The 13,047-nt window shown below is 36.9% G+C and overlaps 1 protein-coding gene across 1 annotated transcript; it reads left to right on the top strand.

The window, feature by feature from the left end:
* The first annotated feature begins 1,965 nt into the window (after nt 1-1,965).
* Nucleotides 1,966-12,861, top strand: slc17a8 (solute carrier family 17 member 8). Its single transcript, XM_057348175.1, has 12 exons — nt 1,966-2,307; nt 4,194-4,449; nt 4,902-5,020; nt 6,041-6,155; nt 6,806-6,893; nt 8,203-8,289; nt 8,876-9,018; nt 9,683-9,832; nt 9,936-10,068; nt 10,338-10,448; nt 10,694-10,821; nt 10,914-12,861. The coding sequence occupies exons 1-12, from the start codon at nt 2,207-2,209 to the stop codon at nt 11,247-11,249; spliced, it is 1,767 nt and encodes a 588-aa protein (XP_057204158.1). The 5' UTR covers nt 1,966-2,206; the 3' UTR covers nt 11,250-12,861.
* The last annotated feature ends 186 nt before the right edge of the window (nt 12,862-13,047 follow it).

The raw sequence follows: 13,047 nt of genomic DNA, 5'->3' as shown, positions 1-13,047 counted from the left end.
GCCGTCGTTTTCATGTTCTCCAAGGGTAAACTGACACTATTTCTATAACTAACAAACCGGCGAAAAACAAACTTTAAACACCCACAAGAGCAACTGTTTATTGATAATAGTGTTACATCTTAGCTACCTTGTAAAATATATTTTACATTATAAACATGTTATAAATTATTATATAAAGAAATACGTTATATTACAAATTATTTGAATATTTTTTTATTAGCCGCACCTCACGAAAAATGCTTTAATTGCTTATGCTTTGATTTTTTATTTTTAAATCCGACCAGTTTCACCACCAACAAGCTCAACTTGGAACATTTATACGACCATGATACCTAAATACCCAAAGCTGTTGGAAGTAGACACGAAAGGTTGATGTTCTCCAAAGGCATATTTTACAAAAACATTTACAGATTTTATGTAATTTACTTTTAAACATTTTATGTATTTTATGGACTATGTAAGGATAGAACAAAGGCAATAGCTAATCGAAAAGGTTATGAACTAGAGCTAAAACTAGCATGTGCAAAATGCTAGAATAGTTTAAAACGGCTCAATGTTTGGGCAGATATTGTTTGGGATCAACAGGGTAACTAAATAGCTTCTGTGAACCACTAGATGTCACTCTAGTCCCTATAAACAGAAAGGGTCTCAAACGGTAACACCATAACAGAGTATTCTGTCTCATGGGCCTATGCCTATGACAGCATACTTCTAAAGTCATTCAAAAGTGTTATTTATGCTTAAATGCAATTATAGTACTGTAAATATGGAATGTCCTATTAAATATAAATTCATTAAAATAATTTATATTACTGTATAAAAAAATACAACTTGGCAAATTACTGCAGAGCCATTGTAGTGCAGATTTCCCCCCCATTGAGTAACATTGTAAATTAATGCTTATCTTGATATTTTCCCAGTATAATGTAAAAAAATGTTGGATAAGCTATTGAACCGTTAATATTTTAGTAAGGAGAAAGTGCAGAAAAACTATCTGCTGCCATACCATAAGGGTTAAGTCTTTACTGTACTTAAAAATAGCAAGTGTTCAACCAACAGTGTAGAGTTCCCTCCTGCAAACAAACACCTGAACATAGATGATTTTACCTATGAGTGAGTACCTGGCACATTTCATGGGAAAGAAATCCATATGTTATTAATCATATGCATTTTTCAGTACCAGTATGTTATAGGAAGATACAATGTTAAATTACGATTTCTGTCATTTATTTATTACATATAAGAGTTGTGTTGGGCAGGTCACGGCATTTTATCCAAACTACTGAAATACCTACATCAAGCATCAATGAAACAGAGCCTGAGTCTATAGCACCATGCAGACTACCAAAGCCTTTTTTAGACCTTAATGTCTGAATTTTTAAAGCGCACTGCATTTTTGATTTGCACGCAATAGAGCATCAAAGTAAAGCTCCTTTACTATTACCATAAGTTTATAAAATTTCTCACAAAAGAAACAAAATGAATGTGTTGGAAGAGTTTTGAGCATAGGGTACCGTGCCATGACACCGTTTAAACCCTGATGTCAGTGTTTGGTTGTTGATTTTGATACGTTTGACGCATGAACTCCTGGAACGGTACTCAGGATAGAGGTCAGACTGGGACAAGAAGATACAGAGTCTGGTTACACCTTCTCATATCAAACAACCTTAGGGCTGCGATCCTTGACTTTACCATCAATCTTTAATGAACTCAGGCAGTCATTGCTTTTGGCCTCCTCTCGTATGTGCACAACCAAATCAGAAGGGGTTAGAGAAGAGGAAAGTATTCAGGATCTTCTCTCACTGTCTGTGTGGGAACCAATTGGAAGGCTGTAGGTTTTTCTACATCTTATCTGCATAACTTGAACAATGCCGGTACACTAAACTGGAGACTCCACGGCCTGTTCCTCATTCTCTCATCTCCTGTCTGGAAGTTTCATGCCTGTGCTGCGTGAAGGATCATATCTAGAAACCATCAGACCCATTCTCATCACCTTCATCAAGTCCCTCCTCTTCCTCCTGTGCCTCTCTCCCATTCTCCGGCTCAGCATCTCTCCTCCTCCCCTCCAGCGTACCTGACCCAGCCCCGGCAAACCATCGAAGTCCTGCGAAGGAGAGGATGTGCATCTGCGCCTAGTGGATACCCTGTTCTTTTCTTCTGCGAGACAGACCACTGTTTGAAGAGCGGAAGATCTGGGCAAGGAAAGATGCCGCTGTGGGGGTTTGCGGGTCTGAAGGAGAAGGTGCTTAATCCAGGGAAGGAGGAGTTGAAGAGCAATGTTGGTGACTCTATGGGGAACTTACAGAAGTAAGTATGAACACCTTTGAATTGGAGTCTTACCAGTTAAAGGAAGAGGAGAGTATTACATGCGCTTGAGTTACATACACTGTATACTGACTGTATCAGGAGAATATTGCGCAATATTATTCTATATAAAAGAATACCATTTGAAAAGAAATATTTAGAACATGTTAAATAATACAGTATATTACCCTAGAAGGAACACTGCAAAGTAAAAAAATGTAAAGGTTTGTGACAAAAAATCACTAGCATTGTATGAGAATGAAACATTTTATGTTCTCGTGTCATGAATAAATTCACTACAATTACCCCCGCTGTTTATTCTGCACCATTCAAAAAAGGTATAAAGATTCACAGAAATTTGAGGTGCTCTGATATTAAAAATATATTTCATATCAAGTACAGACAGCTTAATATACTTTAAATAATTTCCTGTGCTGTGTAATATTGCTAGGAAATCTAAAAGGTAGTGTGATACTCTTACAAAACTACAAATAATATTGAGGATTGACACGATAGAACCATCGCATTATAAGAGAGAGAGTGAAAGAGAGAGCACAGTTTCATAAAACGGAATGTATGGGCACACGCTTAATAATTTAACTACTCATTTAATATTTATTTTCTTTCCTACTCAAAATTTGCTCAATTTTTAGAGAGTTTAAACTGAACATAACTTCATTTAGATTGTACATACTGTAGGCTTATTAAGTGCACCCTTTTCTTTTATAAACATAAAAAAATACAAAAGTATTACAAGTTGCACAATATTGCATTAATATTTCTAAACGCTGCATATTTTATGACATATTACAAATTAAAATAATTCATTCTGATTGCAATGGCAACCACAAAAATGAAGGTACAAGCTGTTCTGTAACAAATCAACGTAAGAGCCGCTGTTTATTCAGGCTTTATTCTCGATCTTGACAGGTTTTTAAAGTTTAATTTAGGAAAACGTATTGTCCTCATATAGCCTAGTGATTTTGTAGCTTTACATTACTGTAAGACACGTGAATTTTACATTTCAATTCACATGGTCTCAAAAGAAGTAGGGGTATTCAAAATTGTAAAGAATTATTTTGTAATTGTTCTTGCTGTTGACTGAAAATTGAAAAAAGTGAATAAAAAACATACAGTTTCAGACATTTTTCTTTGATCATTTTCGCTTTAAATGTAACTTGAGTATTTTTTCCTTTTATGCAAATACCAAAACTCTGTAAGAACATTTGTTGAGGTCTTCACATTGAAACTATTAAATTTTACTTTTAAAACATGCCAACTATAGAATAAAAATTATTACAATCTTTTGAAAATATATTGCAAATTAAAAATAAGATTATAAACAAAGCTTTTATTAACTCAATGCATTGGTATGCATTGCAATAAAATCATGTGATATCATGCTGAGAGTCTACCAGACCACAACATCACCTCATGTACAATAACAAAGCTTCCAGTTCATCTTCTTTGCAAATATCAGGGGCAGGCACTGCTGTGTCTCTTGATCCTCTGTTCAGAATTCTCCAGTGTGCAGCTTTTAGTGAGAACCCTCCTCTGTGTGCGGAAGAACTCAGGTGTACATTTCAAAATAGACAGATGAAAGTAATTCCTGTGAGGTGGAGGATGAGAGGAAAGATGGAGGTTTGGTAATGGAACAGGTGCATGTGGGCAAGAGGAAAGGAGAGGAAGGGAGTATCAAACGCAGTGTGACCTTTTCAATGCAACACCCTGGCAACCAATTTGTCAGTCAACGAAAAGAGCTTCACTCTGTCCTCCTAGTACGTAATAGATGGATAGATAGTGGTCTCATTTTATGAATACATTTATTTTCTACACACACAAATATACATGTACATATTATTAAATTTAGAATATCTTTTTTTGTGTAGGAAAATTGATGGGACCAATGTGTCTGAGGAGGACAATATCGAGCTGACAGAAGATGGTCGGCCAGTGGCAGCGCCTAAACACAACCCACCCCTGTTGGATTGTGGTTGCTTCGGACTTCCAAAACGTTACATTATCGCCATGCTCAGCGGATTTGGCTTCTGCATCTCATTTGGCATCCGCTGCAACCTGGGCGTGGCCATCGTAGAAATGGTCAACAATAACACTGTCTACATCAACGGGACTGCCGTAATGCAGGTGAAACCAGGGACATATCAAATAAAATGGGCAGAATGTCATTCCCATACCATTAACATCCAAATTATTTTGCATTAACCTTAGATTAATACTTGGTCCTGAAAAAGGTATTTTTAAAAGCTGTGTTTATCACCTTAGTGATAGCAGAACATAATTAAGAACACTTCACTTATCATGCCAAAAACTGACTTCAGCAAGATAAAACAAATGAACAAACTTATCTTCCTTTTTTATTTGAAATCTCATCAATAACATTTTAGTTAGTTAGCTCCCACAATTTCCTGTAATTTGTCATAAGAGAGATTTTAGAAACGCACGCACGCACGCACGCACACACACACACACGTCATTTTAATATAACTTTGTTTATCTAACAAGCATTCCTTGCTTGCAATGTTGGTAGATTTTTTTTTAATTATTTGAAAGCTAATGAGATCTTCTCTATTGTTTAGCCAGCTCAGTTCAATTGGGATCCAGAGACAGTGGGTTTAATACACGGCTCATTCTTCTGGGGCTACATTGTCACTCAAATCCCTGGAGGTTTCATCTCCAATAAACTAGCTGCTAACAGGTGAGTCTCATTGTTTGGAGAGAACATATATGTACTAGTGTAAATCTCCCAAATTACATTCAGTTCACCAAAGTGTTAAAGGGGGTTTCTAGACCCTGGGGACACTGCGAGTGCAGTGGTCAGGTCTGTAAGGGTTAAATTTGTGTGTTGATTAAAGGGCCGATATCAGTCTTGTAATAAAAGCCTCACAGGAAGAGAGGACATGTGGCTGACAGAGTTAATAATGAAAGATCCAACAGCAGATATCACGCTGAAATACCAGCCACTGGAATATTACAAGTGTCACTTACACACTGTTTTGGAAAAAATAAACCAGGCAGATGGATGGATTAAACTGAGATAGAGGACAACTGAATGAACTAAAATGACTTTTCTGTTGTGTGATCGCCAGTGATGTAGTTCTACAAGAGTTTGTGGGACCTTTATCAGGTAAAAATGATTGCATGAAATCTTCCAACATTATTTAATTGCAGTTTTTATGCGTTTTGATATTGACTTGTGATATTGAAGGCTCTGTCACATGTTTCCTGAATTCCTCATTTCTCAAGTTAGCCTACAGAAATGACAAAGTTTCTCTCTAGGTGTCACTAACACACCATGTTATGTGATTTTTAAGGCGCAATGCTCAACTATATTAGACTTTCAAAACTCCATTTAAAGTGTAAGTTCAGCCAAAAAGAAAAATTATTTCATCATTTACTTACCCTTTTAAACCTGACTTTCTTTCGCAGAACACAAAAGAATATATTTTGAAGAATGTTAACTGGCACCCATTCCCTGCATTGGTTTTAAATAGAAATGAATGGGGGCCAGTGCTGTTCTGTTACCAACTTTCGTCAAAATATCTTCTTTTGTGTTCTGCGGTAGAAAGACAGTCATAAAGGTTTCAAATGACAAGTGGGTGAGTAAATGACAGATTTTCTTCTTTATGGGTGAATTGGGATGAAATGCTAAACTTTGTAATGGTTGCATTGATTTAATGTTTTTATCATAACTGAATATCTCTAAATTGTTTCGCAGGGTCTTTGGGGCAGCAATTTTCTTGACATCAGTGCTAAACATGTTTATTCCATCAGCTGCCAGGGTCCATTACGGCTGTGTGCTGTTTGTGCGCATCTTACAAGGACTAGTGGAGGTGAGTCAACATTAACTTCCAAACGTGACACTGTTCATTCTGTCACAAAGCGTTTACTCTTGTTTTCTTCGTTGTTGTGTATGTTACATAACCCGATTTGTTAATTATTTACATTACTTTTGTTACATTTTAAGATTGAGTTTTATGGTACATAAATTCGTATTAACTGAGTCATTAAGACAGTCTCTTACGAGTCCGCCATATTGAGGAGGGCAAAACACATACAAGTGAATAGGGATCTAGGGTATTTTTGTATAAAAATCACAGAAAAGTTGACATTTTTCAAACGATTTTAAATGTACATGGAGTACAAAAGCGTTCTGTGCATTGAAATCGGTTGGGAAATATTATTGTGTGCCTTTTTTTTCTGAAAAACTGCAGCTTCCCGTTTCTTTACGTTTACTTCTATAGGTATTTGTCTTTTTTCACAATATGGCGGCGATTTACAACCATTGCCCTGAGTTTGTGTGAGTCAGACAGGGGAGTGGTTAGCAAACCGGTTTAAAAACAATTATTATCACTACAAACCCATATGTTCATTATTCAGAGGTCATACATTTTGTGACATAAAGCAGATGTCTTGTCCATCTTTGTAGTGATAAGAAGTGTAAAGTTAAATGTTAAATAATTGATATATGAAACTCCAACAGGGTGTCACATATCCAGCTTGCCATGGTATGTGGAGCAAATGGGCTCCTCCGCTGGAGAGAAGCCGTCTGGCCACTACCTCTTTCTGTGGTGAGTATGTCTGTGATTACTATACAGAGTAACTACTCATTGAAATAAAAACAGAAACCATCACATATATTCTTAAAGGTTTTATAGGAATTGGGTCCACTGGTAATGCGTTGCGTCCTATTGGTGTGATGTTATCTTGGAACCCACAGAACACAATAAAATCCTTTTAAAATAAGACCCAAAACACATTACAGAAAGTTACATACATTTTACATAAAATTGTATAATGGTTTTAATGGTAAAAAGCTGATGGTTTGTTGTGGTGTTGATTTAAAAACATTTTTTCTGCAAGGGATAGGGTGCCCACCAATTAAATTAGTAATAAGTATTGGAAGTATTGGACGGATAACTAACTCGACTCATAGAAATCTTTCCCACAGTCCACTTTGCTGACCAGTAGCCTGAGGGGGGTTGAGAGGGTGGAAGTATGGTCTATCACAACTCAAATGCATGAAAACAGCCGCGTTTAATAATACACTGGTGCCATGACAACGTCTGCTTCAAACGGCTCTTAACATGGCCACTAAATGAAGATAGTCTGCACACAGCTTCACCTTCAGTTTGTCAAAGAGGCTTTCTCCTGTTGATACAAATGAAGTAGTGCCCTCTTCTCTGTTCAAAAGCTCACTCGAGAATCCTTTCCTATATCAAACAGGAAGGTTTACAAGTGCATCCAGTAATAAAATATACATTAAGACACCTTTCCATTAAAATCCCATTTCCAGCAGCTGGCAGCCTGTCTCGGGCTGTAACACGTGGTGCCAGGTTTGAGATCTGAAGTGGGTGCACGTGTAACGGAGCAGAATGCTCGGGTCTGTCAAGATTTCTTGCATTTATTTCTTATTTATTTAAAGCCATAATCTTATTTTGTGGAACACCAAGGAGAATTAAATAAAAAATTAAATATTCATAAGTGTAATCCATGAGTCCTTGATTTATTCTATATAAATTTTCTGAAGCTATCAAGAATAGATTGAATAGTTCATCATTCCCAGATCTTCTCCGGTTCAGCTTTCACATCTATTCTAGTAATGTTTCATTTTAGTCTTTTATTAGAGAAATAAATAAATTATAAACAAATTCTCAAATAAATCTTTGAAAAATAAGTCAACGAAGCTAAATATACAAAATTTTGCAAATGAAAAATGAAACAAAGAAAGGATGCCCTGTCAGAACCTAACACGTTGAAAGGGCCTCGTGATGGTTAAATTAGCATAGATAAAGAGAATATATTACAGGTTGATTAATCCCCCTCTTTTAATTTAACTTTCTTAATTACTCCTGTGTGCGTGTGTGTGTTGGATGACAGGATCTTATGCAGGGGCTGTAATAGCCATGCCACTGGCTGGAATATTAGTGCAGTATGTGGGCTGGCCCTCTGTCTTCTATATATACGGTGAGCTTGAGTCTTTAAATGCATTGTTTTTCCAGTTACACACCAGTTTATGTTCAGGTTTGATGACATTGCATCATACACAATCACATTGCATTAAAGTGATAGTTCACCCAAAAATGAAAATTCTGACCTCATTTGTGCACTCTCTTGTCATTTCAAACCTGTATGACTTTATTTCTTCCGCAGAACACGAAAGAAGATATTTTGAAGAAAGTTAGTAACTGAACAGCTCCGGCACCCATTCACTTCAATTGTATAGACACAAAACCAACTCAAGTGAATGGGTGCTGGTTAACATCATTCTTCAAACTATCTTTTTTAGTGTTCTGTGGAAGAAAAGAAAGTCATACAGGTTTGAAATACCATGAGGGTGAGTAAATGATGACAACATTTTTATTTTGGGGTGAACTTTAAAAACACTTTAAAACAGCGTGGTGCCAAATCCTCACACAATAAAGACGGGGGGAAATAATGGAAAAGAAAATGTACTTCTACAGTCAGGACAGTGTCATAATGGGACATTTTAAAGCCCAACAGTGTGCAATGTTAGCAATCAGACTGACACGATTTATGTGCTCATTTCCAGGTGTGTTTGGCATTATATGGTATACCTTCTGGCTCCTGCTCGCTTATAACAGCCCAGCTGCACATCCCACCATCAGTGAGGAAGAAAGACTGTACATAGAGACCTCGATTGGGGAGGGAGCCAATCTAATGAGTGCTACTGAGGTATTACACTATATTATATTGTACTTGGGCAGGCCTTGGCCACAAGAATGAAGTCTTAATTTGTTGTAGCACATCAAGAAACACTTGTCCTAAAAAAGGCAGTTATTTTGAAAATGAATAATATTTATACAGTATGTGTAGATGTAATCTAAGAAGCGCTTCATTTCAGCCATTTTGTTAAAGTGATAGTTCGCCCAAAAATAAAAATTCTGTCATCATTTACTTACCCTCTTGTCATTTCAAACCTGTATGACTGTCTTTCTTCCGCAGAACACAAAAGAAGATATTTTGAAGAATGTTGTTAACTGGCCCCCATTCACTTGCATTGATTTTGTGTCCATGCAATAGAAGTGAATGGGGGCCAGTGCTGTTCGTTTGCCAACTTTCTTCAAAATATCTTCTTTTGTGTTCTGCGGAAGAAAGAAAATCATAAATGTTTGAAATGTCAAGAGGGTGGGTAAATGATGACAGAATTTTCATTTTTGGGTGAACTACGCCTTTAATTGTACAGCTATTGTAGTCTAGGTGATAGACCAAAAAAATCTGCTCATCCGTCATAGACTTTCCTGTCACGATGCCCAAGCCAATCCTGCTGTTAGTTATTTCAAATATATCAAATATAAAATGGTATAAACACATTTATGCATTCTATATTTCGTAACAGAAATTCAAAACTCCTTGGCGTGAATTCTTCACATCTATGCCTGTCTATGCCATTATTGTGGCAAACTTCTGTCGTAGCTGGACCTTTTACCTCCTGCTCATTAGTCAGCCAGCTTATTTTGAAGAGGTCTTTGGCTTCCCCATCAGCAAGGTGGGTTTTATTACTATAATCTCTAATACAAAATAAATTAATATAGACTATATGAACTCCCATGTGCTGTACAGTTCATGTGGAATAACTTGGGATGTTTCAGGTGGGCATTTTGTCAGCTGTGCCCCACATGGTGATGACGATCATTGTGCCGATTGGAGGCCAGCTGGCTGATTTCCTGAGGAGTCGGAAAATCCTCTCTACCACAAATGTGCGCAAAATCATGAACTGTGGAGGTAATGCTAAGTGCACAGTTTTTTTGGACATAAAGTGTGTAATGTTTACAGGCTTCCTGAGCATGTTCCCTGTCCTCCATTGGTTGGACAAACAGATAGCTTTGCCCCAAACGTACACCAGCTGGCAAAGATGAAGCATTTTAGTATAAAAACCTATTTAAAACCTTGTACTGTATGTTAAAAAAGTTAACAAAAATGATGAAACGTTAGATTATCAGTAAGGTTGGGCTGATCATTAGGTAATATGTAACTAATGGCATCATTCACAGGTTTTGGCATGGAGGCCACACTGTTGCTGGTGGTGGGGTTCTCTCACACACGTGCTATGGCCATCTCATTTCTCATTCTGGCTGTGGGCTTCAGTGGATTTGCGATATCAGGTGACACATGAGACAGGTGTCAGTCATCAAAGTGCAGCCATTGTTAACATCATCCTGATAGTTTGTCCTCGCGGTTTAAGCTGTATTTTATTCTAACTATTCCTCCCAAATTTAGCACAATAAACTCCAAACGTAAAAATCTATTTGCTCAAAAATATTTTGGATCCACTACTTACAAAATTTGGTCGCACAGTACAGGAACAAACATAGACCCTGTTTAATGCATACAACCTGTTCTGTGACAGGTTTCAATGTAAACCATCTGGACATAGCTCCACGATATGCCAGTATTCTCATGGGCATCTCCAATGGAGTGGGAACCCTGTCTGGTATGGTATGCCCCCTCATCGTTGGAGCGCTCACCAAACACAAGGTATTTATCGTAACATCCCATGCATGCAGTATTTAAGATGCTTTGGGTATTATTTTTTATCATTTGTAATTTTTTTGCCATGCCTTCAACAGACTCGTCTGGAGTGGCAGAATGTTTTTGTGATCGCGTCCATGGTGCATTACTCGGGTGTGATCTTCTACGCCATCTTCGCCTCCGGTGAGAAGCAGGACTGGGCCGATCCTGAGAGCACCAGCGATGATAAATGTGGCATCATTGGAGAAGACGAGCTGGCTGATGAGACAGAGCCAGGCAGTGATAGTGCCCTGGCAATCAGAAAGAAGTCTTACGGTACCACAGACAATTCCACAGGCCGCAAGCAAGGCTGGAAGAAGAAGAGGGGGGTCACCATGCAAGACGATGAGGATCATGGCTCGAATCATTATGAAAACGGGGAGTATCAAAACTAGTTTCAATGACATTCTGTCAGTGAAAGCCCAGGACTGCTCTCTCACCCAAAGAGTGATGTGTTTATTTGACTGCAGAGGTCAGCCCACCCTGGGACCACAACATTTCTTTTAACATGTGACACAACAGCATATGTTTTGGATGGCGTCCTTTGATTTCACCCTGCTGAATGAACGGTTTACATGGGGATTGTCAATGTTTTGTGAGTTGTTTTAAAATGGAGATCTTTAGCCTGAAACAGGGTTGACAAATTTGCATAACAAAACCAGCCCAAATACCAAAACTATACAGGCATTGGTATGCACAACACACAAGTTCTTCTTAAAAATCATTGTATAGTACCATAAAAACGGTGTATATTCATATTCATCTTACCTTTCATATTAACTAAAAAATGACAGCTGATTAACAAAATCCTTCCTTATTTAACCTGTAGCAACAGTATAAAAGTGGCCCAAATCCCCGGGCAAACCGTGGACTTGGCAACCCTGACCTTAAACATTCAACTTATTTTTTATGAATTATTAACAAAAGAAAAGAACATACAGTGGCCCCAAAATTATTGAAAAACATTTTAATCGTTTCGCAGAGCAACTGCAAATAAATTTAACTAGAACTTAACTTCCTCTTTACGCTTTTGTTGATCATTTTTTGCTATTTCATCCAATATTTAATCTGAATTTGACAACTAGTTAATATAGAACAGGAAGTATTGAAATGCCTTCATTTTGAACAGTGTGGCCTATGTCTTGTTTTAAAATTAAAATCTGATGTTTTTTGTAAAATATTTTACTTAAAAAACATGCTTGTTCTTTCTGGTTTTAAGTAAATGCCACCTGGTTTGTCATTGTGTATTTATTATGACAAATATATTTTTAAGTGTGTCTTAAATACTTTTTGGGGCCACTGTAATTGTCAACTGAGCAAGAATGGAAATATTAAGTGCATTACAAAGCTTTAAAGCAAACAGAATTTGCCAGGATTCATTCCAATTTAATTTGTTGCAAAGTCGAGTTGTACTTTAAGAACTAAGGGTGACAGCAGCTAGAATATGCATGAGTTTGTTTTTATTTTCATGTTATGCTATCATTGTTGTCGGCTATGCAAAGAAAAAGGTGTATAGTGCTTTAACAGTTTAGCAACTCTGAATCTTTTTCTTTTTTTTAAACACTCCATATGTCTGTGCAATTGAAGAAGTGTCCCAGATCTGGCTTTAAATATCGCAGAAAATCATGTTAATGATGGTGTAGTCTGAAAAAAGTGTTTTATATTTTTATTTAGTGAAATGCCTCCGAAAATACATGTAAACCTTTAATACCTTATGGTTTAGTATATACCGTTTACATAATCTTAATGCAGGAGGGTATTTATCGTTTGGTTGATGACATAGAAATTAAACAGTTTAATACTAATGATGTAACATTACACAAAAACAATCCACAATGTGCCTGATTGTTTTTTTGCAGAGGACCTGTAATGACAAAGACATTTCATTGCTAACGTGTAAGCCGAGATGATCGTTTGAAACGTGCACTTTACCATTGCATCACTGTAACTGATAATGTCTATTTAAATGTTTATTTGGAGGATAATAAAAATGCTTTTAATGAAGCTTTATCTACGCTCAAATATCAGAACCATAGTAATGGATTTATGTGACTTTCAAACAAGTTAAAATGAAAAACATGGATAATTGATTACCTTTGACACACAATAGACAGTTGCAGTTTAAATAGCATCTTACACTATTAATGAGCTGAGTGTAGAACAAACGAAATCGAAGTAGACGTAATTGAAACT

This window comes from Triplophysa rosa, linkage group LG12 (assembly GCF_024868665.1).
Source record: "Triplophysa rosa linkage group LG12, Trosa_1v2, whole genome shotgun sequence".
NCBI classification, from domain to species: Eukaryota; Metazoa; Chordata; class Actinopteri; order Cypriniformes; family Nemacheilidae; genus Triplophysa; species Triplophysa rosa.
The sequence above is the reverse complement of the archived record's forward strand: the minus strand, read 5'-3'. Positions and strand labels throughout refer to the sequence as shown.